A 24,720-nucleotide genomic window follows, 5' to 3' on the forward strand; every position below is an offset into this window, starting at 1 on the left:
GGCAGTGAAAGCACCAGGTCCTAACCACTGGACCACCAGGGAATTCCCGCTTCTTGTTTTTTAAAATGCAGTTCAGGTACCACATCCTCCAAGAAGGCTTCCAGAGTTCCCGCAGTGGGCTAAGCATCTGTCCCAGGGTCCCCGCAGCTCACTGGATCCATCACTGCTAACGTACTAACCACACTGCACTGCAATTCTTTCTCTGCGTCTGTCTCCCCCACTAGACTGTGGGCTCCTTCCTCTGTGTCCTCAGAGCAGAGCAGACGTCAACACTTGTGGAACTAAAGTGAGCTGTAACCACCGAATGACCAACTAAGTTCTCTAGCCGTGTCTCTATATTTTCCCACATACGTTTGTTTGTTCTTTTATTTCATTCAATAGGTATTTATTGAGAACTTACTATGTGCCAGGTAGTGTTCTAGAAGAGTGGCCAGTGAGGAAAGAGGAAAACTACGAGAGCGTGGTATCCTGGAAACCAAGTGAAGAAAGGATTTCAAGGCTGAGGAGATGGTTAACTGTGTCAAAGGCTGCCAATAGGTCAAGTAAGACGAGGTCTGAGACTTGACTGTTGATAGAACAATGTGAATATCATCAGTGACTTCAGCACTTTTGCTGAAGTGGTTGGGCAAAAAATCCAATTGTGGTTAAGGAAAAGCACTGGAGCCCTGGGGGAGAAGGACTGAAGAAAGCTGGTATAAAGTTTTGCTGTGAAGGGAAGCAAACAAATATATGGTGTTTTATTTTGCTATGCAGAGTTTTTTATTTGCATGCAGTATATACATCTATCCTTTCTTTCAAAGCTTCTGGGTTTCCAGTTTTGAGTTAGAATGCAATGTCTGTGGACAGCAACTCTGAAATGAATTTTTCACAGCACATTAAGTCCTCTGTCCTTTCTGAGGCCTCCTCAATCTTGAGGGCAGAGGGCTCTCCCTGCTAGTGTCAAAGGCTGTGTTTTGGGTTTTTTTTTTCCACTAACCTCAAAACCTTGTGGCTGATCCACAACAAATATCCCCTCAACCACAGCTGACCACATGTCATGCAGTCATGTATGTGACACCAAACACTCATGTGGCCACCATTCTTCCTCCCTCCCTGGCAGAATGTGAAAAAGACCAAAGGACCTGCCCCCCCAAAGACCACCAGACCACATGGATTAGTACCATAAGATGAGGTGACACAGATCCTCAAGGACATATTGAAGCAGCAGCAGCAGGCAATGACCACATCCCACCCACCCCTACCCACTCCCCACCGTGGTCCTCCCACAGAACGTGACCACCCTGCACATTCAGACCCAAACAGGAGAACATTGCACAAGACGACACATCGTTTCTCATAGAGCTGTATTGTGGCATATAATAATAGGTACTCTATATAAATTAAATTAAAAATAAAGCTCCAGCAGGTTGCACAGGTTGGCTGTTAATAAATATATCTCTGGGTAATTGTGCCCCAAGACCAGCTCATGACCACTCTCCCTCATCCAGAGAATTATACAAAAATAAATACAGGCTTGGTGGGGGCGGGATGGGAAGGGAGGACATGCCCAGTTCCATTCTGAAAGTTCTCACTCACACCATCCACCCATGCTGTTTCTCTCCACTGGTATCACCGCAGCGAGCCCCATGCTGACTGGAGAGCTAAGGGACAGGAAGGCCTCTCTCCAGTCAAGCATTCTCAGAAGCAAAGGACCCTTCGCTGTACAGGCCACACATCCCATCTGAACCCTCTGGGGGGAGGGGCTACCCCTCCCCAGAGAGGGGGAACCTGTTATTGCTGATCTCACAAGCAGCTCCTACGAGAACCAGGCCAGAGAGAGGCACAACGCAAGCACCAGGAGGGACATACCACTGTTCAGAGCCACAGGGACCACCACCAGCCCAGCCAGGACCCCCAGAGTCTGGGTCAAGGGCCCCCAGAGCTGGGGAGGCAATACACACACACTCTCTGCAGGGGCTGCTAGGGTTGGAGACCTCTTTGGGGGCTCAAGGCTTGGGCCTGAACCCTCTTCATCCTGGGAGCTCACATGGGGCCTGGCCAGGCTGGAAGGACAGACTTCAGCCCCCAAGGAACCAAGGAGGGAGAGATCTTGCCCCTGCAGGACTGGAGCAGCTGGCTCCTTGCCGAATATAGAAACCGATCTGTCTGCCAACTCAGTGGTAAACTCCATCTGGACTTCTGTCCCCCCTGGTGACCCAGTCACCCCAGCTATCACCCTATTCACATGCAAAGAGTCAGAGTCCTTGCCCATCCCCTTCTCTGGAGCCCCAGTGAACTGACCCTCCATACTCAGAACCACAGGGCTGTTACATCCTGAGCCTTCTGCCCACGGGAGCCACACATCTCCCATAGTGGCTACCACAGGATGGGCCCCAGAGAGGATTTCCGGAGGCGATTCCTTGGGGGTGTCCCCTTCTGGGCTGGAGGGTATGATGGGGAGCCCCTCTTCCCCCTCCCCCTCCTCATCAGGGTCCTCGGTGTCCTTGATGAGCTCCACACCACGCCCCAGCCTGGCATAGTGCAGCGTGATCTCCTCAGCCAGGGCACTGTTCAGGGCCCGCTCGGGGCCAGGCCACTTCAAGATCAGGTCGCGGTCCGTGAGTATGCCCAGGGGATGGCTGGGAGATACCCCCCCATCTGTGGGGCCCTCCCCACTACCTCCTGTCCCACCAGCAGCCACGGCAGCCCGCAGGCGGCTCAGGTGGGACAGGTAGAGCTGCTCCAGCTCCTGGTCAATGGTGTCCTCGCCAAGCAGCTCCTCCAACCCACTCACGACCTCCAGACCCCCGGGGGTCTCATCCATGATAGCTCCCACTATGGGGTCCTTTCGGCCCCTTCCATTCTCTCTGGATACTTCCCACGTAGCCTCCACCTGTCGCTGGCTGGGTTCCAGGAAAGGCCCAGCTGCCCCCTCACTTGCATCGGGCCCCGAGGCCTGGTCCCTGGGAGAGCCACCCAGGCCACAGAGGGAGGAAGAGAGGGGAATCCTGATGGCCGGTGCCTGGGGGACCTCTGTGAAAGCCACAGGTGGACTGCTTCTGGGAACATCACCTTCCTCTGGGGGTTTGCCAGTCACTGTAACTTCAGAAACCTGGAGCCATAGGGGGAGGGGGGAGGGAGGGGAGAGAAAGGGAAGGGAATGAAGAAGAGGAAGGGATGGAACAAGCAGAGACAGTGAGAACTGGTGACAGCGCACATCCAGCCCCACAGGTGTTTCCAAGTGAAAACTCCATAAAGAACTATAATTTTCTTAACTCCAAAGACTATGTCTACATTAAAATAACAAAATTAGGTGGAATAAAAGGGGGCTTCCTGTAGATCATAAAGCTGAGGAATTCAGTGGGCACCAATATCTGGTGAATGACTATCAGTAACTACTGTTGGTTGACCTCCAAAACATATCCAGAATATCCATATGAATTCATGTATTTTCTCTTTTAAACAAAATTTATTTCCTAGCTCTGTCTTTTGACAAGGCCTAGAAACAATGACCAATCTAGTAGCAACAAGCACATCTAGCACCCAGATCTTGGTTTCTAAATACCATTCTCCACTGAAAGGAATCAGGGCTTCTGAAATAAATGACTGTTTCCAGGTTCGGGGCAGGGAAAGTACAAGATGAGGCTGGGACATATTGACATACAAGAATGTGAGAAAGTACTCAAAGAATGTTGGGGATGTATCAAAAGAACTCTAGAGCCAATGAAAATAAGCTCCCACTGGCCAGAGACAATTCAATTTAAGTGTCAAAATAAATATATAGGTGCAATGGGTTGAAACTCATCAAATATGTTTAAAATTTATGAGTTATTAATGCCACCCCAAAACTTAAAACCCTTAATTGGTCACCTTTGGAGAAGTTCATTTCTTCTGAAAACTGGTAAATAAAAGGGAAGTTTTTAAGTATTTATCCAGCTTTTTCTATACAAACTATATACCCTCAGGGCATATATGCTCAAGGTAGCCAAATAGTTGATGTGAGAAAGTTTTTCTTTAGAGAAGAATTCCAGCTAATAAATAAAATGAAATAGAATTAAGTAGAATCAATTCTATTTAAATTAATTTAATAATAACAGGTTATATTTAATAAAAGTAATAGTAATTAAATTTAATACTAGATGAAATTAATTAAATAGAATAAATTAATAAAAATGGAGTAGAAATGTGTTTCCACGTGGATGCAATCAGCCAAATCCAGACTGTGGGAAACTCTATAGGACAAACAAGGCTTCTTCAACAAACAAATTGCAAGAAAAGTGAGACAGATTTAAAAATCTAAAAAGACCCATCAACCAAATACAATGTATTGACCTTGTTTGGACCCTAAAACACTTATGAGACAAGGAAATTTGAACACTGACCAAATATTTGATGATCCTAAGGAATTATTGTTAATTTTCTGAGGGGTAATGTGGCATTGTGGGGTTTTTTTAAAGAGTGCTTAATTTTCTGAAATACAAACCAAAGTATTCAAGGATGACATAAAGTCTGGATTTTTTCCAAAATAATTCCATAGGGAAGGTGAGAGCAGGGGCTGGGGTATAGAAAAATGTAGGAATGGACGTGTTGAAATTTGTTGAAGCTGGGTGATGAGTATATGTGGATTCATTATACTGGTTTCTTTACTTTTATTATTTATTATTATTTTTTTTGGCCACTCGCATGGCATGTGGGATCTTAGTTCCCCGACCAGGGATCAAACCCATGCCCTGTACAGTGGAAGCACGGAGTCTTAACCACTGGACTGCCAGGGAATTCCCAGTTTCTTTACTGTTATATGTTTGAAAATCTTTGTAATAAAAAGTTAACACACACACACACACACACACACACACACACACACTTACATCTCTAGAATCTCTCTATCTCCCTGCCAGCACCAGCATCACTCACCTGGACCACTGCAGTGGCCTCCTCCTCAGGGTCCCCCAGCTTCCACCCTCAACCCTGCAGTCTATTTTCCTCACAGCAGCCAGAGGAAGCCTGTTAAATCCTAAGTCAGATCATGGCCCTCCTCTGCTCAAGACCCTCCTGCGGCTCCCCTGCCATTCAGAGTAAAAGCCAGAGTCCTCTCCATGGCCCGTGAGGCCCCACGTGATCTGTGCCTCCACTTCTCCCACCTCACCTCCTGCCGCTCCCCCTCACTCACTCTGCTCCACTGCACGGCCTCCTCCTCGCTGTTCCGCACACATACTAGCCATGGCCCCACCTTGAGGACTTTGCACTTGCCTGAGATGTTCTTCCCTTACCTTAGTTATCCACATGCCTCACTATTCCACTTTCTTCAGATCTTCTCTCAAATCTCACTGACCACCAAGGCCTTCCCTGGCCACCCAATCTGAAGTTGCAAACGTCTTCCCTCCCCCAACACCCCCCCACACACACACATACACTCTCTCTCTCTCTCCTTATCCCTTTATTTCTTTTTTCCTTAGCACTCACCATCATCTAAAATACCATATATTTTAACTGCTATTTTGTTTTATTATGTCTCACTCCACTAAAATGTAAGTGAGCCCCATGAAGAGACAGTGTTTGGGTCATTACTGTATTACCAGTGTCCCTAACAGTCTTTGGCACAGAGCAAGCACTCAAAAAATATTTGCTAAACTAACAAATGACATTTCTATAAGCCCAGGCAAATAACTGCATTCTACCCTTCTGCCACCAAGTTCTGATTTAGGGGGCCACCCCCCAACCTAGGGGAGACCCAGAGCAAGTCAGCCCCACCACCCAGCCTCCCATCGGGCTGTCCATCCAGAGGCTGCCAGGCCTGCTTACCTGAAGTGTCATCTGGGGCCACGGACGGAGAGGCGTGGGGGCCACCAAGGGACCCACTGACTCCTGGACATCAGGACGCTCTGCTGGAAAGAAGAGGACAGCGTCGGGGCCAGGCAAGGGTATAAACAAGCCTGGTTTGGTTAAGAAAATATACTCTTCTAGCCAACTGGCAGATTTGCCTCTGAAGCTTTCTGTGACAGTCTAAGGCAGAAGGTGCCTCTTAATTTGTGGAGAAAGAAAAGGGGAGGAAGAAAGAAATGGTAAATATAAGCTAAAAGTCCCCAGCCTGCCAATTGCTTACCCACAGCAGGGGTATTATCGTCTGCACTCTTCATCCTCAGCTCCTCCTCGTTAGGCCTGTGGGGCGGAGGAGAGAATGCATGGATCTGATGCCCTGAAAGGCCGGTTCTGCCACCTACCGGCACCTTCTGAGCCTCTCTGCTGGCCCACCCTCACCTGACAGCTGCTGTTTTCTCTTCTGCTGCCTCTTTCTATCCTCTGGTCATAAAGTCCTACACACTCACTGTAGAAAATTGACGAAATACGGGAAAGCGTAAGGAAGCAGGAGAAAAGTCACACATCAGCCAGAGGCAACCATCGTTACCATTTTGGAAAATTTCATTCCACACATTCTGTGAATCGTTTAGATTCTGCGGGCATAATTTTGCAGCTGGCTTTGTCCATTTAACAGTAAGAAGCAGCATTACACACTTTTGTAAACCTTTGAAATGGCTGCTTACTACCCCTATCACATGGGCTGACCTTAATGTACGTAGCCATTCCCTTCCTACTAGGCAGCTAGGTTGTTTCCTTCATCTTGCTCCCACAAAGCAGACTTTGGCAGACATCATTGGGCATAGCTTAGTGAACATTTTGGATCATTTCTTTAGAGTATACTTCTGGCTGTGGAGGAAACCATCTTTTCCAAGAAAGGGCAAGCAAGGACTGTGGGGCACAGGAAACAGCAAAGGGAAGGAAGGAAGCAACTGGAGAATGGGAAGGAGGTCAGCGGAAAAGGCAGTAACCCGAGATCACAGAGGCCTAGGTCCCTCCGCCAGCCCTCCACCCATCGCCGTATCAGCCTGGCAGGGCACTTAACCTCCCTGAACCTCACCCTCCTCACCTTAAAACGGAGCACAGGGGAGCCAGCATGTGTACAGCAAGCACAGGGCAGTCGAGGGAAATGAGGACATCAAGCCAGACACCAGGGCCTGGCACAGAGCAGGGGCTGAATCAAGCATAGATATCTGTTGGTCTTTTTCCTCATTTGCCAGGCAAGTCAGACCCCAAGGTCTGAGTGGTGGAAACCAAGGGTATTTCAGTCAATCCCTGCCAGGGGTGAGAGCATGAGGATCATGGAGAAATCGCTGTTCTCATTCTCACCAATGAGTACCAACTGCTTACAAAGTAAGGCAAATGAGGGGACCATTAACTAAAACACATGCGGAGACCTGAAAAGAGCTGAGGTAATAACTCAAACCTTTTTTCTTCCTCAGAAGTAACAGGATGATGTTGACATTTCGGTAAGTGGTTGCAACTTTTTTGAAAACACATAATCAGTTACCTTCACAATTACCTACAGAAACAGAATATCACTAGCTGACCTGAATATAGTGCTTACTATGGTACTTCGTAGCATAGCTTCACATATATTCATTTAATTCTCATGAGAACCCTATGAGATAGGTACTTTTACTCTTTTGAAGTAGGCAGTTTTATTATCCTCATCTTACAGATGGTGAAACAGAAGCCAAGTAAATGGCTCAAGGTCATGCAGCAAAGATCGAAACCCAGGTCATTCAGCTCCTAAGTCTGTGCTCTCAACCAACAAACTGCTCCTTCTTGGATGAGGGAGGCTGGGGTCTTACCACAGCCTCATCTCCAATCCTTTCCAGGGCAGATAGAAAGAGGCAGCAGTAATGGACAAGATCCCTCCCTCCACCTTCATTCAAGCTTTGCTTTTGATCTGCCTTTTGCCCACACTCTCATTCCCAGTTTCCCTGCCTTCAGGGGACATGTGGCTAGGAGACCACCAGACACAGAAATAGCTGCAAGAACTGGTTTTTATTAGCACCCTTGGGGAGGAAGCTTGAACCATGTACATGGATCTAGAGTCTGGAAGATCTGGAAGGGACCATTTGGTTTTCTCCACAGACTAGGGCTCACACATCACACCAGAGGTATTTGAGTCAGAAGACTACAGGGCATGAAGTAGGTGACTCCAGGAGCCCAGCCATCAATTCCTGCACTTCACGGATGAGAAAGGGGGATTCGGAGCAAATTGGCTTGGCTCTGCACCACTCCCCTTAGTAGGTCAAAAATCCAGGTCTTTGGATTTGTGGCCCAACACAATTTCTGCTGACTTCTTTTGCTGGTGTAGTCCTTCATTAGAGAAAATGTCATCTTCCTAGGGTCTTCTAAAGCAAGCATCCTCAAGACCCGCAAACAAACAGAGAGGCAGCCCTCCTCCCAGGGCAGGGCTAGGCAAGCCTTCCCCTGCCATCTGGCCCAGTGCAGGTGCATGATAACCAGGCTTCTAAAAGCCACTCCAGAGTCCTAGATGTACATGAGAGAGAAGAGAGGGGAACTCAGGATGCAGCCAACCAGCAGGAAAAGAACTTCATGGTCCATTTGAAGGAAAAAGAAAGAGAAGAAAAACAAATACAAAACAAATCCTTCAGCCCCCAGAACATCTCTTCCAAAGCCGGGGAGGGTGAGAAGAGGGGGAACATCCCAAAATCACGTCAAGTAATTCAGCCAATCCCCAAATCCACGAAGTCAGCAGAAGTACACAGGTCACTCTCCCTACTTCCAAAGTCAGAGAGATGAAAGCAGGAGGCACAGCATCTATTGTTCACCTCCTCCACCGTGGGCCCTTTTCATTGATACACCAAGTCATTTGAAAACCCTCACATCTCTCCTTCAAAGCAACACCCTTCCCTTTGCAGAAACTGTTCCCAAATGCAGAAACTGAGGCTCAAGGAACAGTATCTACACCTACTAACTACTAACTACACACCACACTGATAACATCCAAAGAGGGTTCCATTTTGAAGACAGTGTGTGAAACTGTGGGCTTAAAAAAAAAAACTAAATATCCTTGAACTGTCTTTCACAGTAAATATTCGGAGGCAGCTATGACTTTAATCAAAAGGAGGATAGTGAAAGAAATGGAGTACAAATGTATACTGACTCACTAATCAGTAACAGAGAAGAGGGGTTCTTAGAAAAATGGGGAGGGAGATTAAGAACAAAACTGTACCTCCCGTATGCTTGCTAATTTTCGAGAAGGAAACTTGCTCTTTTGGCACCAACCCCACACACGCCACGTGGTATTGCCTCAAGGGCAGTGGGCAGTCACGAACTGGAGCACAGACCAGGGGGCATCTTGGGCACTCATCCTCTGGGTGCTCTCGCGAGAACTAGTCAGGACAGTGTAGTCTAGGATGGGCCGTGTCAGGCCTGCATGCCTGTCTCCTGGGTGTGAAAAGTCTTCCTGCCATCAGGAGACTCAATGGCCTGACCTCAGAAGGCACCCAGGGAGACCAGGGTGTGAGATTTCAGAGAGGTGCTGTGGGCCCCAGCCTAGGCCAGCCAAGACAGAACAAAAAAGTCAATCGCCACAGAGAGTGAGTGAGCAAGTGAGGGCTGACAACCTCTGTGGAGAAGAGCAAAGCAGACTTTCAGAGCAGTCACATCACTGCCACCACCACCCAAGTCCTCTGAGAGCACCCCCAACACTCGTGTTTTCAAAGAACCTGGCCAGTCCAAAGTGGGTCATGCACTGAAACCCAAAGGGAAACTCAGCAGACCCCAGCTCCCATGCAGTCAGCCTGAAGATAACGCTGACTCTCCAAGGGGACAGGTGGCTTCGGAAATCTGCCCGAGATACTTGGAATCCCAGTTACCCTGAGCCATCTGCTTTCTAAAAACAACAGGGTTTGAAGGAGGCTGTGAAAGCCACCAAGTTATGTGGGGTACTTCTCTGTCTTCCCCAGCTAGTCTGTGTCAGTGTCAGTTCTGGGACTTATGGACAATCCAGCAGGGCAGAGGGAGGAAGCTGAGCAGTTTGTTGTGCTATGAGCTTCTGCTACAGCAATGACTTCATTCATTTGGCCGTGACCCACGGTAAGAAATACGTTTTACATCATAACCCAGCACACACCCATATATACATATCTCTGAAAACCAGTTGTTCTTTGAATGAGATAACACTTACCTTTACTACGTGTTGTGATGCACTCATTATTTTCTATGCTATTTTTTTAATGTTTGTTGGAATCCAGTAAATTTATTTCACATCTTAATAAAGGGTCATGACATGTAGTTTTGAATAACCCCAGCTCTGCCACCTACCAGCTGTGTGACCTGGAGCAAGTTACTTAACCTCTCTGTGCCTCCGTTTCCTCATCTGTGAAGAGGGTATAATAGTAATACTTACCTCAGAGAGCTGTTAGGCAGATTGAGGAAATATTTGAAAGTCGCCTTTAAAGTGCTTAACAAACAGTACTCCACTCCAAATTCCCACTGAGAGAAACTGAGGCTCTGAAGAGGAAAGCAACTTGCCCAGCATTGCCCAGCTGGTTAAGACACATCACCCAGCCCGGCACAGCAGTTGAGAACTGGGGCACCAGAGCAGGAGCACCCAGCTCAGATTCTGGCTGTGCTGCTTTCATAACACGTGGCCTCAGGCCCACATCCTCGACCATGATGCCCTATCAATTTTCTGTGGAATAAAAGAGGATCACTTTCACACTAAAATCCTCACTCCAGACAACTGAGATGACCCCTGGCCCATCCTGTTTCGACCTTGATTGTTCTGATTTCCCAACTGCCAACTCAGATAGCAAGTTGGGTCCCCATCCATTCAGCTACAGGTACACCTAAAAATTATTGAGGGCTTACTGTGCATCAGCCCAGGGCCAGACTCTGGAGACACAATGGTGAGCAAACCCGACTAGGAAGCTTACAATTTAGCGTGCAGGAAGACACCAAAAAAAGATACTCACACTCATTCTTTCAACAAACATTTATTGAGCACCTGTTAAGTGCCAGGCACCGTGGCAGGCCCTGTGGGAATACAGTGGTGAACAAAAGCAGACCATGTCCCTACCCCTCACGGAGCTTACAGTCTAGCAGGGCAGAGAGGGTCATCCGATAATCCCCTAATGAAGGTCTAACTACAAACTGAGGTCAGGGCCTTCAGAAAAGGAAAGAATGCCTTAGAACAAGGGGCCTTGGCCCAGACTACAGGGTCAGGGAGGGCTTAAGATGCTTAGACGGAAAATGAGCAATGGAGGGGTCAGGGAGTGAGGGGCCGCTGAGGACTCTATGGAGGTGATGGAGTCAATCTCGAACAAGGGGAGTTTGAGGCATCTTTGGGACATCGGCCAAGTAGAGATACTGAGTTTGTATGTATGAGGCTGAAGGAAAGAGTAGGGAGAAAGAGAAGAACCAGAGAGTTCAGAGGAAAAGCAGCAGAGGATGGTCCCAAGGCAAGGGAAGAAAGTGTTTTAAATAGGAGTGCTCAACCACTTCAAGAACACCAAAAAACCACCTATGGAATCTGGCAGATGCAGGGGCAGAAGTGAGTGGAGAAGACAAGTGTAGGCAACTCTTTAGAGGGGGGTCGACAGTGAAGGGGAGAAGGGTGATTGGGTGCTGGCCAGGAGCAGTGGGGACAGAGGTGGGGTCAAAGCACAGATTTCTAAGACAGCAGAGACACTGGCATGTATAAAGGCCAATAGACAGGCTCAAGCAAGGAGGGCAGTGAAAAGCTGCCAGGAGAGAAAGGGTAACTGATTATGTCAGGTTCTGGAGCAAGCGGCAGAAAAATGGAACCCAGAGCACAAACGGAGAGACTGGCCTGAGGGAAGAAAAGGACCCCCCTCCTCCCCTGTAACACAAAGGAGGGAAATCAGTTTGCAGGCTTGGGGGCTACAAGTTGTGGGGAGTTCCATTCTTATAGTTTCTACTTGTTTTTTTGAAGCAGGAAGTCTGAAGGTAAAGAACATTTGAAAGAGTCACCTCAGGGACGAGACAAGAGTGGATCAGAATAAAACAGTAGGACTGCCAGGCAGGGTGGAAAATGACCCTGGATTTGTGGCAATGCTCATCTCCTCTGCTCTATGACATTCTCTAACAGGGCTTGCCTGCTTGGTTGGTCAGTTGCTATAAAAAGACCCAGGCCTGAGGTGGTTGGGATGGACAGGCTTCCAGGAGGAAGCACTCTTAGAACTGAAGGATCAGAATGAGACTGCAGTGGGAACCGGACCAACATTCCTGATGAGGGAAACAGCATGGACAAAGGCCCTGAGGCAGGAAGGGGGAAAGCACCTTGGAAAGACCACAGTGACAGAAGCTCAGAAGGCAGAGGATGGCATGAAGTGAGACTAGATGCCCTGGAGGCCAGACTGGGGGAGAGGTCATGGGGTGCTCAAAAGCCACGCTGCAACTTTCTTGGTCTTTATTTTTAAAAGGAATAGGATACCTCCCAAGGGTGTTAAGCCAAGGCAGACCTGGAGGGCTCTCCTCCCCACACCAGCCCTGAGATTTTGGACTCTGGGAGCCTCAGTTTGCTCATCCAGAAAAGAGTGATCGAAACCATCTATCTCACAGGGAATGTTGAAAGGATTAGATGAGACTGTACACGCAAATACTCCGCAGGGTCTCTGCCAGGTCTTGTACAACAAACCCTCCATCCCTGCCCCTCCCACCCGGTTCCACCACCGGCCCTTTGACATCTTAGCGCCAGTCTGCAGCTTTGGCCCTGTTTGAACCTAGCACTGTGCCCAGCACATGGTAGGCCCTCAATAAATGCTTGTTGATGGATCAGCTCTAAGCCTAAGGGTTATCAAAAGCCTGGGCCAGCAGCTCGAGGAATGCAGCCATTTCAGTTTCTGAGCTGTATCCCGAGGGCTAGCACAGACTTCTCCCGTGTCCCCACGTGACGTGGCTGTGCTGGTGCACAGTGGACCTGCAGGCAACACTTCCTGAATGGGAAGCCCTCTACAACAGGGCTCCCGCAGGCTGAGGCTATCCCCTAAGATCCTCTACCACCTCCCAGAAGGGCTGGGTCGCAGGCAGCGGCTGTTCTCCAACAGCACTCCAAGTCACCGGCAGCACGCAGGTTTTAAAACAATAATAAGTTGAAATGTACTCGCCAAGAAAGCCACCGACCTACAAAGAAAATCTTATCGCTGATCTTGCAATGAGCACCGACCTCCCCTTTGCAAGAGCTGAGATCAAGATAAAGAAGCTATCGAAAAGCCATCTGCCCACTTAAAATAATATCATAAGTCATGTTAGGAACCACAGACCTGGGGCCAGATACCAAAACAATTGTCTGAACGGGCTGCTTCAATTTCTCCTTAAAACCACCCATGTATGTTAAAAGAAAAACACCCTCCCACCCACCTTGGCCCTGCAAGCTTTTGATTTCTCTGTTCCCTTCCTTTCACACTCTAAAATGACCAAACTCTGTTACCCAAACTGACACGTCTTACAGACAAGGCTCCCACGACAGCCAGCTGGAATGACGACTCGGGAAAAGTGACAGAAATTAAGGCGAGGGGCACTGGAATGGCTGGATATCTTGATCTGGGTGATGGTTTCACAAGGGCATACATATGTAAAAATCTATTGAGCTTCACACTTAAGATCAATAAAGGAAAAAAAAAAAGCTAGAAGGAAAGCAAGACATGCTAGGAACATGGGAACACCTGGAGCGAAATGCAGAATTTGCCCTGAATCCTATCAGGCCTTCAAGAAGAACAGTAGTTTTTAAAAAACGTCCCTACCGTCTTGTCCCTGGTCCTATCACTCACTAGCTGAGTGTACTTGAACAAGCTGGCTCACTTCTCTGAGCTACCTCAGTTTCCCCCTCTATTAAATGGGCATAACCATAGCACCTACACCACACAGCATGCACAGTGGGACTCAGCAGAGAACAAACTTGAAGCTCTCAACACAGAGATCAGTAAATGTTGGCCACTGTTAATCTTTCAAAGCTAACACCATGCTTCAGTTACCTTGCCCATGCTTGCTGCGTCCAATCCAAGCACACAAATTGACTGTCATTCCCCTTTAGCAGATGAGAAAACGGAGGCTCACAGATGAAGAAACTGAGGCAAAGCTACACAGCTGGTGATGGACAGAGCAGAGTTTGGGAGGGGAATCCAAGGAACTATCTGTGATTCCCTAAGCATTAATACTGATACCTATACGGCACTACTAAGAGCCAGGCTTGGTTCTGAGTGCTCTTACTCATCTCCTGTGAAGTAGCTGCAATAATTCTCTCTGCTTTACAGATGAGGGTACTGAGGCACAGTGCGGTTAAATGAGTTGGCCAAGATCATAAGGCTAACAGATGACAGGACTGGGATTTGAACCCAGGCACTGATGTCAGAATCCACACTCTTACGCCTGTAAGGAAAGCCATGCTGCCTACCCTGCTCAGATAGTCTCAGGTTACTGTTACCAACACAGGTTGGTAAGTAGGTACTTGTCTGCTTGCTCACTTACCCAGGCACATCTGCCCACAAGCCCCAGGCTAGACCCTTCTGAACCACTCACAGCCTAAGGCCCTTCCAGGATCACAAACATCTTGCTGCAGCCAGAGGCTTCTGATCAAGCATATACAAGGTCCAAACAGCATTTTCCCATTCCCATTTCCAGTCATCCCAGGAGCAGGGAAATGTATGCATTTCCCACATGTGCTTGAAGAATCTACTTATGCCAGGTTAGACTTAGGTGATTCCCCCAAAAATCAGGCCTAGCTGCTACTCTTGAAGAACTCATGGCTTGACAGGGAAAACCCAGGAGGATCTTGTATCAGGGGCTTCTGGGGTTAAGTGGTTCCTTCTCCCAAGCCCTGAATGGTCACAGGTGGTACAGCAAAAACAAAGGTAAAGAGCTTCCAGTCCAGGCCCATCTGGTTCTGCCTCTGCCAGAGCCACTGCTTCTTGTGAGAGCAGGGACTCAGCCCCTCAACTCCACAGGAGATATCAGACTAAATTAGAGCAAAACTGTAAAGAGAGTCCACAGGCTTCAAGGTCAGACATGGCCAAACTGGAAAAGCCAGGAGCCATCACTTCCTCAACCAGTTTCTTCCTCTAGAACTCTGGCTTCCTGCTCCATCAAATGAGGATCAGATTCCCTGCCTCCCACTGGTAAGGACCTTGGTCCACAATACCATATCACTGCAGTTCTCTCCGCTCCAGCACACTACCCTTCGTTCACACCAGATTCAGTCCCACCTCAGGACCTTTGCACTTGCTGTTCTCTCTCCCTAGAACACCTCTGCTCCCATTATATGTGCAAAACTATTCCTCTTTATCATTCAAGGTTCAGTTTAAACAGTACCTCCTCAGAAAGTCCTCCTTGTTCCCTTTTCTACAAACTCTCTCCCTCCCCATATCTGTGCATAACTCTTATCAGCATCCAGGACTCACTTTCTCAAAGGCCTTCCCCAAACACCCTACCTAAAGCATCTATTCCCTCCCAAACTGTCCCCTTACTCTATTTTACTTTCCTCTCAGCAGCTAAACTTATTCGTCTGTATCTTATCCACCTGCTGGTTGTTTCAAACTGTCTCTCATAAAAGCCTGTATGCTCCCTGAGGGCAGGTAAGATGTCTGTCTTGTTCAGGGCTTTACAGTGCAATTCAATAAATGAATGAAACCCCAGTAATTAAAACACAGCCTAGCACATGTTTGGTCTCCATTACTCTTTGACCGACTGACTGAATGCGCCCTCCTCCCTGTCCCGGAGAGCAGGCCTCAGGGGCTCCTGGGTCGGAATGCTTGTCCTCCATCCTAAACACAGCACTGCGTTGGCGGAGGTGGCGCTGGCAGACATTACCTGCGCCTCACCGGCTTCATGCAGCTCTTCAGCTGCCTGGCCTCAGCCTCCACGGGACCCTGGCACTCGGGCTGTGGCTCCAGCTGCTGCAGCTGCTGCTGCTGGGGCAGCCCTTCGGCATCAGTGGGTGTGGGAGCGGGTGCAATCCGGAGCAGGACTGTGTAGTTGCGGCCGTGGTTGTTGGCCCAGAAAGTGCCCTCGGGGGTCTCATAGCGCACCACGAAGTCCAGGCGCGCCCCATCGCCCGCACCCTCAGCAAAGGGCAGCTGGAAGGCAAAGCGGTCGGTGCGGCCGCCGTCGTCGGGCGAGGAGGCGGGCGCCTGGCCGGGGCCCAAGCCAAGACCCAGATCCAGGATGGGATCTCCTGCTCCTGGTCCTCCCGCTCCTGCCCCCGGCGGGCTGCGCGGGACGTAGCGCGCTGGGTGGTCGCAGAAAGAAGCCCAGCCGTCGTGTGAGGCCCGCACGTGCACCGCCTTCTCAAAGGAGCGGTTCAGCACGCGGACCAACCCGCGCAGCACCGGCGGGCGCCCCCCAGGCACCCACACCCCGGCACCCCCGGGGACCGCTCCGGGAGGCGGCAGCAGTGCCTCCAGCTCCACCATGACGCGCCCCAAGCGCTCCAGACGGCCCGGCGCGGGCGGCAGCGAAAATGTGGGCACCAGGTAAAACCCCCCGCCAGCGGGAACGGGGCACAGCGGCGAGGGCTCGGGGCAAGCCTCCTCTTCCTCCTCCCCTTCATCCCCATCCTCGCCATCGTCGTCCTCGTCAGCCCCGCCGCCGACGCCATCTTGCCCGGCCGCCACCGCCATCTTGCCCGCCCCGGGCCCGCCCCACGGCCGGTAGCGGCGCAGCTGCGCCAGCGGCAGCCCCAGGGCCTCGTCGGCGAACAGCACCCTCCGCGGGGCCACCGCTGCCTCGACTGAGGTACGGGGCTCGCCCGCGGCCGGCGAGGGGGGCGCGGGATGCCGCAGCGGGGGCTCCACAGGGGCCGTGCGCGCCATATCGGCGGCGGCGGCGGCGGCGGCACCGACGGCACCGGCAGCGGGACCGGCGGGGGCAGGGCCTGAAGGGGCGGGCAGCCAATGGGAAGGCCAGCGCCGGGGGGAGGGGGATACGACTCACGGCGGGGGGGGTTCGTAGGCGGTGAGACGACAGGTATAGCGGAGAGCCAATGGGGAGCCGCGCACGCGTGACGTAGACGGTGAAGCGAGTGCAGGGGAAGCACGCAGCCAATGGGGATACCCGAGAGTGGGCGGTGTAGGAGGCGGGATGATCGGGGATCAATGGGGACGCGTGAATGGGGGGGTGCGGGGTCCGGGATGAAGAGAGCAGAAGTAGGACAGCTAATGGGGAAATGTGAGCGGGAGCGGCGTGGGAACGGCAGGGAAAATGGAATGGCTACAGGCGATGGGGGCAGCAGGGAGCAAACGGAGAGGCCGGAACAGTAGGAGATCCATGGGTTGCGTAGGTAGTGGGATGGAAGGTAGAGACAGCGAACAGCCAATGGGGAGCCGTGCAGCGGTGACGTAGAGGAGGGATGACGATAATGGCTGCAGCGAGCCAATGGGGAGTCTTGTGAGTGTGCACCACGCCTTCAAGGGGCGGTGCCAGGGCGGAACTAGCCAATACGGAGACTAAAAGGTGACCAAGAGGCGGTATGTGAGCGGCCTCGGAGGCGGGACTGGAGGGGAATAGCCAATGGGGTGGGTGATGAAGGCGAGAGCGAGGAAGAGAGGTAGCAGATAGCCAATGGGGGAGTCAGAGTGAATGCAGTTGAGAACTCAAGGGGCAGTGCAAGAACGGGATGAACCAATGCTGAAGCTAGAAAGTGTATCGTGACAGAAAGACCCGGAGGTGGGACGGGAAAGAGCAGAGCCAACGGGGATGTTGTAGCTGGTGTGAAGGAGGGGATGAACAGCCAATAAGGAGGCTAGAGGAGAGGAAGGTTCGTAGGCCGTCTGAGCTGTAGAGTGGTCGGGCCTCTGAACCGTAGAGTGCAGGCAGCCCTTAGAAAGAGTATGCCTCTCATGGATGGATTTACCTTCTTCTTAACCCTCCGTGACTCCCTATTGCCCCAGGGCTATGAATGCCCAGAGCCCCTGAAGACCTAGACTGCATCCTAGTGTGAGATCTGAGAAAGCAAAACGGACTCTCCTGTCGCAGTTAGTGGGTCTGCCCAACCCAGCTCCGAGCCTTTGCTTGAGCGGTGCCACCAGCCGAGAATGCCCCTGATTATCACCCTCAGTGTTCTCCAGGACTTGGCACCATTGTTGAATGAATGGCCAAATGAAAGATTGAGTTTTCGGGGAAGATTAGCTTTTTCTAACTCCAGCTCAGAAAACACTGAGCGTGACTATGCAGCCAGGAGTTGGTCGGGCATGTTGGCAGATATTGACTAACGTAATCACAAATCAAAGCCCTGTCTTTCTTGCGGGACTGAAGCTCCACACCCCACAGTGGCCTCACCTCCCTTCTTTCTGTCTCCGGTCTCTGCTCCTACTGTTCCCTCTCCCAGGAGTGCTGCTCCTTCTTCCTCATCTAGTGGACTCCTTTCATTCCCCTTTCACTCTTCCTTTGAGATCCCGCCTTCCGTGGGAACAGAATTGTAGCTTGTGTCCACTGAACATGGCCATTCATACATTCCCCCTTCATCCTGGGAGGATTTTCTGAACACCTACTGTATGCAAGGTTCAGACTCACAGCATCCCTAGGAGGGAGGCAGTTCCACCGGCGGGCTCCCCTCCTCAGGTCTCAGTGTCCAGGATGGGGTTATGGGCCAGGAACCAATCAGTATGTTTAGTTGCAAATAACAGGGAAAACCCCACAAAATAATATGGGCTTAAACAAGATAGAACTTTTTTTTCCTCACCTAAAAGTTCAAGCTGTTAAGTAGTCCAGGGACTCCTTCCTGCCCACAGAGTTAGGGTGTTGTCTGTGTCCTGGTGTGGCCCCAAGACTCTCATCCTTCAACAAATCCTGTCAGCTCTGCATTCGATATATTTCCCGAATATACCCTCTCCCCACCCGCTCCACTGCCAGCGCCATCATCAGTCGCTGATGATGTAGCGACTGCAGTAGCCTCCCTCTCACTGATCCCTCTGCTTCCATCCTCACTCCTAAAGTCCATTCTACACTCAGCAATCAGAGGGATCCTGTTAAGTCCTAAGACAGTTCACATCTCTCCTCTACTCACAACCCTCCCATGGCCTCCTACTCACTCAGAGTAAAAGCCAAAGTCCTTACCATGGGCTACAAGGTCCTGCATGGATTAACGGCCCCCCTAGTCCCCTCTCTTACCTCACCTCCTACTCCTCTTCCTCTCACTCACACCATTCTAACCACACTCTTACCTCCTTAGTAGACCTTGAGCAAATCGGACACACTCCCACCTCAGGACCTTTGCGCTGGCTGTTTCCTCTGGAATTACTCAGATATCTACATGGCTCCCTCCCTCACCTCCTTCAAGTCTTCGTCAAAGGCCCACTTCTCTGGGGACTTTCACCAACCTCTCTAGTTAATCCTGTCAACTCTCCCCCAGAAGCCTCCCATGTGAGAGGATATAGTCCAGCGCAGAGAGGAGATGGGGACCTCTGTCCCTCTCTGCCCACCTGACCCCTCAGCCCTCATTCTGCAAGGGTCCTGGCTCTCAGCAGCAGCAGCATCACCCGTCACTCAGCTTTCCTCCTTTTCTGGCACTCCTCTCATGGAGCAAGTGGCAGTAAGGGAGAGATGGTTTGGGGAGGATGTAGCCCACACCTCGGACCCTGAAAGAGAAAACCAGCCCCCTCTCTCAAGAGGGAACAGGTCCTGAGGCAGGGAATGGGGCCTCGGCTTCTAGAACTGACCTGGTTTATAGTTACATGGGACATGTAGGGAATGTTCAGAACCAAGTCGACAGGGAGCAAGGGGTCATTAATTAACCTTAGGGACATCCCTAAAGTTGGACTCCCTCCTGATGAGCACACGCCTCACCCCCTCTCTTGCTTCCAACCACATGCCATATCTTTTAAGCCCCTGCGGTATGCAGGGTCCCTGCAGGCCTTCAACCTGAGACCTCACCCCACTTGGTGCCTCCCCTGCCTGCCCGGCACACACAAGGCCATCTTTGGGTCTCAGACATGTCCCACCAACTCAGAAGCCTCAACCAGTGAAAGTTTTGTTTTGAACTAATGGTAGGGAGGGTTGGGTTCTTTTTTTTTTTTTATTGCTGTTGGCTGATTTTTTTTAGGTTTTTTTTTTTTTCTATTCACCTATTTTTTTTTCTCTTGTCTTCACAAAGCCAGGCCACCAGCCCCCCTCTGGGCTTTTCCAGAAAGGTGAGTCTGAGTTGAGGAAAGAGGCTCTCCTTCTTTTGAGGATTTGGGAGATGGTGGGAGGAAAAGAAGCAAAGGGGTAAAGGGGTGGGTCTTGGCCAGTAGGTTTATACCATGTGAATAAAAATCTGTTTCCAATTTCTCTTTCCCAGGCCTGAAGCCAGTCTTGCAGACGGGTTGGAGTGGACATTGGATGACAGAACTCTGGGTTATGCAGGGCACTGGAGAGCCAAGGGCAGGGAGTCTCAGCCACGGCCTGTCAGGAGAAGCCCCTGGGGGCTGGTCTCCCCTGTTGACCATTGGTTGGAGGGGGTGCCTGTGGAGGTGAGGAAATGCAGCGGCCAAGTCTTGGACAACCTGAAACCTTCAAGCCCCCAGAAGAATCTCCAAATCTCAGAACCTCCCTATCATTGCAGCCTAGAATTTAAAACCTGAGACCGTTGTGCTCAAGGAAACCTGGCGGTTTCAAAGGCCAGCACCAATGGAACGCAGGGCCCCTATCCTCCGGCTCTGTGATATCGGGCAAGTTGCCCGACTACTTCGTGCCTCCGTTTTCCCCATCTGTATAACGGCCATGATGACAAGATGGAAATCCAAGGGCTGTGGTGAGGATTGAACACGATAATTGTGAAAAGTGTTCGGCGCTGCGTCTGGCACATGGAAAATCTGAGATAATTGTCGGCTACGGGGATGATGGTGGATATTTAGAATCCTAAATCCTTGGAAACTGGGACTTTTCGAAGTAGAAAACCGCAAAGGCTGAGGGCCTCAGAAGCATCAGGCCATGGTGTCCCTGACCATGAGAAGGCTGGGGTCCCAACGAGCCTCTCTAGGCTTTGTGAGGATGGATTCATTAATACTGGGGCCTGGTTGGGACCTTCCCCTCTGGGTCAGAGCTCTCAGGCCCTAAGATGTAATGAGGCAAGACTTTTCTCCCTTTCCTCACTCAGTGATGTTCAGTGGATTCTGGGAGCCAATGATTCTCAGACTCTTGGATTCTGTGAATTGTCGGGGGTAGGGAGGGACTCCCTGCTTTTTTCTCCATGAAGTAACTTCCATGCCTCTTACCCTCTGTGAGAAGATGGGTTGCAAGAGTATCCGGAGCTCCCCACCCCTGGGCAGTAAGACTGTGATGACCGTATCAATTCCACTTAAGGGGAAACTGAGGCCTGGACCAGAGCAAGGCCTCTGGAAACGCAGCCCTATTCCATTTCTTTCCCTGGTGTTTCCCGTCCACATGTAGCATCTCAGTTCCTTTCTTCCTTTCCCCAGAGACCCTCAAATATCCCCTCACTCACAGAGTGGCATCTCTCCCTGCCTGGGATGTCCCTGTGATTTGAGTTCTTTTCCCTTTTTTCTAACTCTACACACTTTTGTTTTAAAAACTGTAGTTTCTCATGAGCCCTGTTATCTCATTGATACCTCTCACCTCTGTAGTGAGGGGAAGAAATCATATTTTCAGATGACTCGTAAAGGGCAAAGAAAAAACCCAAAATTTCAAAATTTCCGTTTAAGTCTCATAATCAAGAAGAGGAGAAACAGAGCGAGCGAGTGAGAGAGAGAGCGAGAGAGAAAAAACTATGAGAACCCCCCCCACCCCGTGATTATCAGCGTACACACTCATCGAAAAAAAAAATTGGATTATTAGAAGAGAGAGGTCTGTGGCTTCCACACCGTGGTTTTTCTTCTCGGTATAAAAGCAAAGTTGTTTTTGATATGTGACAGTTTCCCACAAGCCAGGCTGATCCTTTTCTGTCAGTCCACTTCACCAAGGTGAGTGTCCCCGCTCTCCCCCACCAGATGCGGGTCCAGCGGAAGAGACGACAGTGAGGTAGGCACTGGGTTGGAGGGTAGTCAGGGGCCCTCGGGGACCAGCAAGACACACGCAGCAGCTCCTGTGGTCCTGGTCAGGTAAGGTATTTTTTACAGTAATAATACTAATAACAAACGCCAGAAGACTGATAGATCAAGTACTTAATCAGTGCTGAGGCAGAGGCAAAGATAAATAAATGGATCGATGTGTGGACGGGTAGGATTTTTTAAATATATCAGCTGCCAGTCTTTATGAATCTCAGAGCTTTGAACAACTTGAAACACTGTCCAGGTGTAACTGGAAATTTCAGCGACGTCTCTGACATACCTTTGGCTCTTCTCTCTCGATATCTCCCGTCCCTCTCTGTCTCACTCTTTTCGTGATTCTCTGCCCCTCTCTTTCTGTTTCCCTGGCATGCAGACTCTCCACCCCTCTGTCTTTCTCTGGCTCTGACCATCTCCCCTGTCGCTGTCTCCTCCAACTTGACCACACTCCATTTATCTCCTTTCCTCCGTCTCTCCCACCGCCTTTCCTGCTCACTCGTCTTCCCTTCCCCCTGCCTGCCTCTCCCCCTCTACCCCCAGCCTCCAGCACAGAGCTTTGTACAGTTGGCGCTTAATAACAGTGTGTTGAGTAATGTCGAGGAGGACATTTACATTTTACAAGAATGAGCATCAATTCTGTTTGCCCCGATCGAAAGAGGATTGTGGGCTGTCGGGTTGGGCTGAGCACTTAACTTGAACTTGCGCTTGCACCGCATGAGGAGACCCTCCAGGGGGGCACTTCACGCAATTGTCAACCATGGTTTAGCTGTGGGGTTCTACCCTCAGGACCTGGTGTTGTGGGGGGAGGGCCAGGATCCATGTCCAGGAACAGAGCAGGCCATTCAGGTCTGGGGTGACCTCGTCTCTGCAGGCTTAGCAAGTGCTCACTGCGTGTTAACTGTTAGTATTTTTTAACCAAATTAGAATCATGCTATCTAGCTATCTATTGCTTTTGTTTCTGCTTTATTCAATGAATAGGAGCATTTTTGTAGGTCACTGAAAAATGTTTCAACGTATGATCTTTCATAACTGTTCAGACTGTCCTCACACTGGTATGAACCACGACTGTTCGACCAAGTGCTGATTTTTGGACATTCGGGTTGTTTCTAGTTTTTTCGCATAATCATCCCGGATTAGTTCCTCGGATTCCTACAAATCGAGTGGCTAGGGCAAAGCGTTTGTGCATTTTTAAGGTTTCTGACCCTCTCTGCAAATTGTTCTTCCAAAAGGTTGTCCTGTTTTATGTTCCCTCTACTCAAGCTAACCGTGGGTGGGTATTATCATTTTTTAATCCTTTCTCAACATAACAGGTAAGAAAAATATTACCATGTTGTTGAAATTTGCATCTTTCGATAACTTATACTGTTTGTTGACCATATGTGCTTTTTTTTTTTTTTTCCAGTTGTCTGGTCAAGTCCTTAGTCCTAATAGGGTGTTCATCATTTTTATTTATTGATTTGTCACAGCTCTTTATATAAAAGGATATTAGCCTTCCATCAGCCGTACATATATAGCAAATATTTTCTCTCAATTCATCATTTACTGAAGTTGTTTTGCTATTTGTTCATGCTGTTTTGTGATGCTTATGATGTTTTTATATTGTCAACAAGGTTAGTCTTTTCTTCTGTGGTTACTGTCTCTGGTTTTGTGCTTAGAAAGTCCTTTCCCACTTGCAAATGAGATAAATGTTCACCTGTATTGGCTTTTATTCTCTTTTATGGCTTCATTTTTTCCACTTACTGTAGAGGTTAAGAGTGTGGGTACTAGAGCAGACTGTCTGGGACAAACCCAGCCTCAGCTCAAGCAATTCGTGTGATTTTTAGCCAGGCATTTAACTTCTCGATACCTCCATTTCCTCATAGGTACTGTGATGGTTATAATAGTACTGACCTCAAAGGGTGGTTGTAAGGATTAAATCTCTCAACCTTGTTAGATGCTTAGCCTAGGGCCTGGCATACAATAAACCCAAGATCCATATAAGATTATTATTTATCTCTTTAATGGATCTGGAATTTATTTTAGGGTACATGATGAGGGTGACATTTCAAACTGGGCAGGAAGGGGTTGGTGGAAAAATGGACTGGTTAGTCATTAGCTTTATTTTCCCCTTAATTATCCCAGAACCATTTGTTAAACAATCTATTCTCCAGCGTCCCCTGGTTTGAAATGCCGTGTTCATCACAAACTCCATTCCCTCTAGACATTGGTCTGTATTTGAGCTTTTCCATTCTGTTCTGTTCCTCGGTGTCTGTTCTGGTGCCAGGGCCACAGCGCTTTGCTGATTGTTGCTCTGCAATACAATATAGCACCCGGCCGAAGGCCCTGGCATCTTGCCCTTTGTTATTCCTCATTATTTTGGAATAACGAAGGATCAGCTCCTCCAGCCAGAGACCAACAACTGTTCATATTTGGAGCATCTCTCTCTCTCTCTCTCTCTCTCTCTCTCTCTCTCTCTCTCTCTCTCTCTCTCTCTGTCTCTTTGTCTCTCCCCATCTCCCTGTGTTGTTTCTGTCTCTCTTGTTCTCTCTTTGACTTTCTGCTCCTATGGGTTCCTTCCCCCTCCTCACTGTCTCTCCTTCTCTCGGTGTCTCTCACTATGTCTCTTGTTCTCTTTGTTTCTCTCTCTGTGTGTCTATCTCTGTCCCACCTCATGTCTCTCCCATCTCTCTCTGTAGCTCTTCTTCTCTGTGTCTCTCTGTTTGCCTATGTCTGTTTGTCTATCTCTGTTTCTGTCTCTCAGCCAGTCCCCTGGGTAGAACGGCAGTTATCGAATCAAAGCCCTACAGACACCTAACAGCTCACTCAGACACAGAGCACAAGGCCCCTGGCCCTCATCCGCTCCACACCTCTCCCCTTCCCAGAGTACAGAGGGGCAAACTGAGGCTGGGAGATGGGCGGGAGGGCCTCT

General features: G+C 49.7%; 1 protein-coding gene across 2 annotated transcripts; it reads right to left on the minus strand.

The window, feature by feature from the left end:
* Positions 1–1,254: 1,254 nt before the first annotated feature.
* Positions 1,255–16,749, minus strand: PPP1R3F (protein phosphatase 1 regulatory subunit 3F). 2 transcript variants are annotated; one of them, XM_022563719.2, is made up of 4 exons: positions 15,643–16,749; positions 6,083–6,138; positions 5,782–5,861; positions 1,255–3,091 (listed from the first exon to the last, which is right to left on the minus strand). In XM_022563719.2, the coding sequence occupies exons 1-4, from the start codon at positions 16,641–16,643 to the stop codon at positions 1,796–1,798; spliced, it is 2,433 nt and encodes an 810-aa protein (XP_022419427.1). In that variant the 5' UTR covers positions 16,644–16,749; the 3' UTR covers positions 1,255–1,795. The 2 variants fall into 2 exon arrangements, with proteins under 2 accessions (XP_022419427.1, XP_022419426.1); XM_022563718.2 differs by having other exon boundaries at positions 5,782–5,864.
* Between the last annotated feature and the right edge of the window lie 7,971 nt (positions 16,750–24,720).

Source organism: Delphinapterus leucas, chromosome X (genome assembly GCF_059928025.1).
Source record: "Delphinapterus leucas isolate spDelLeu-1000000601 "Yukka" chromosome X, BTC_Dleu_Yukka2, whole genome shotgun sequence".
In the NCBI taxonomy this organism is placed as follows: Eukaryota; Metazoa; Chordata; class Mammalia; order Artiodactyla; family Monodontidae; genus Delphinapterus; species Delphinapterus leucas.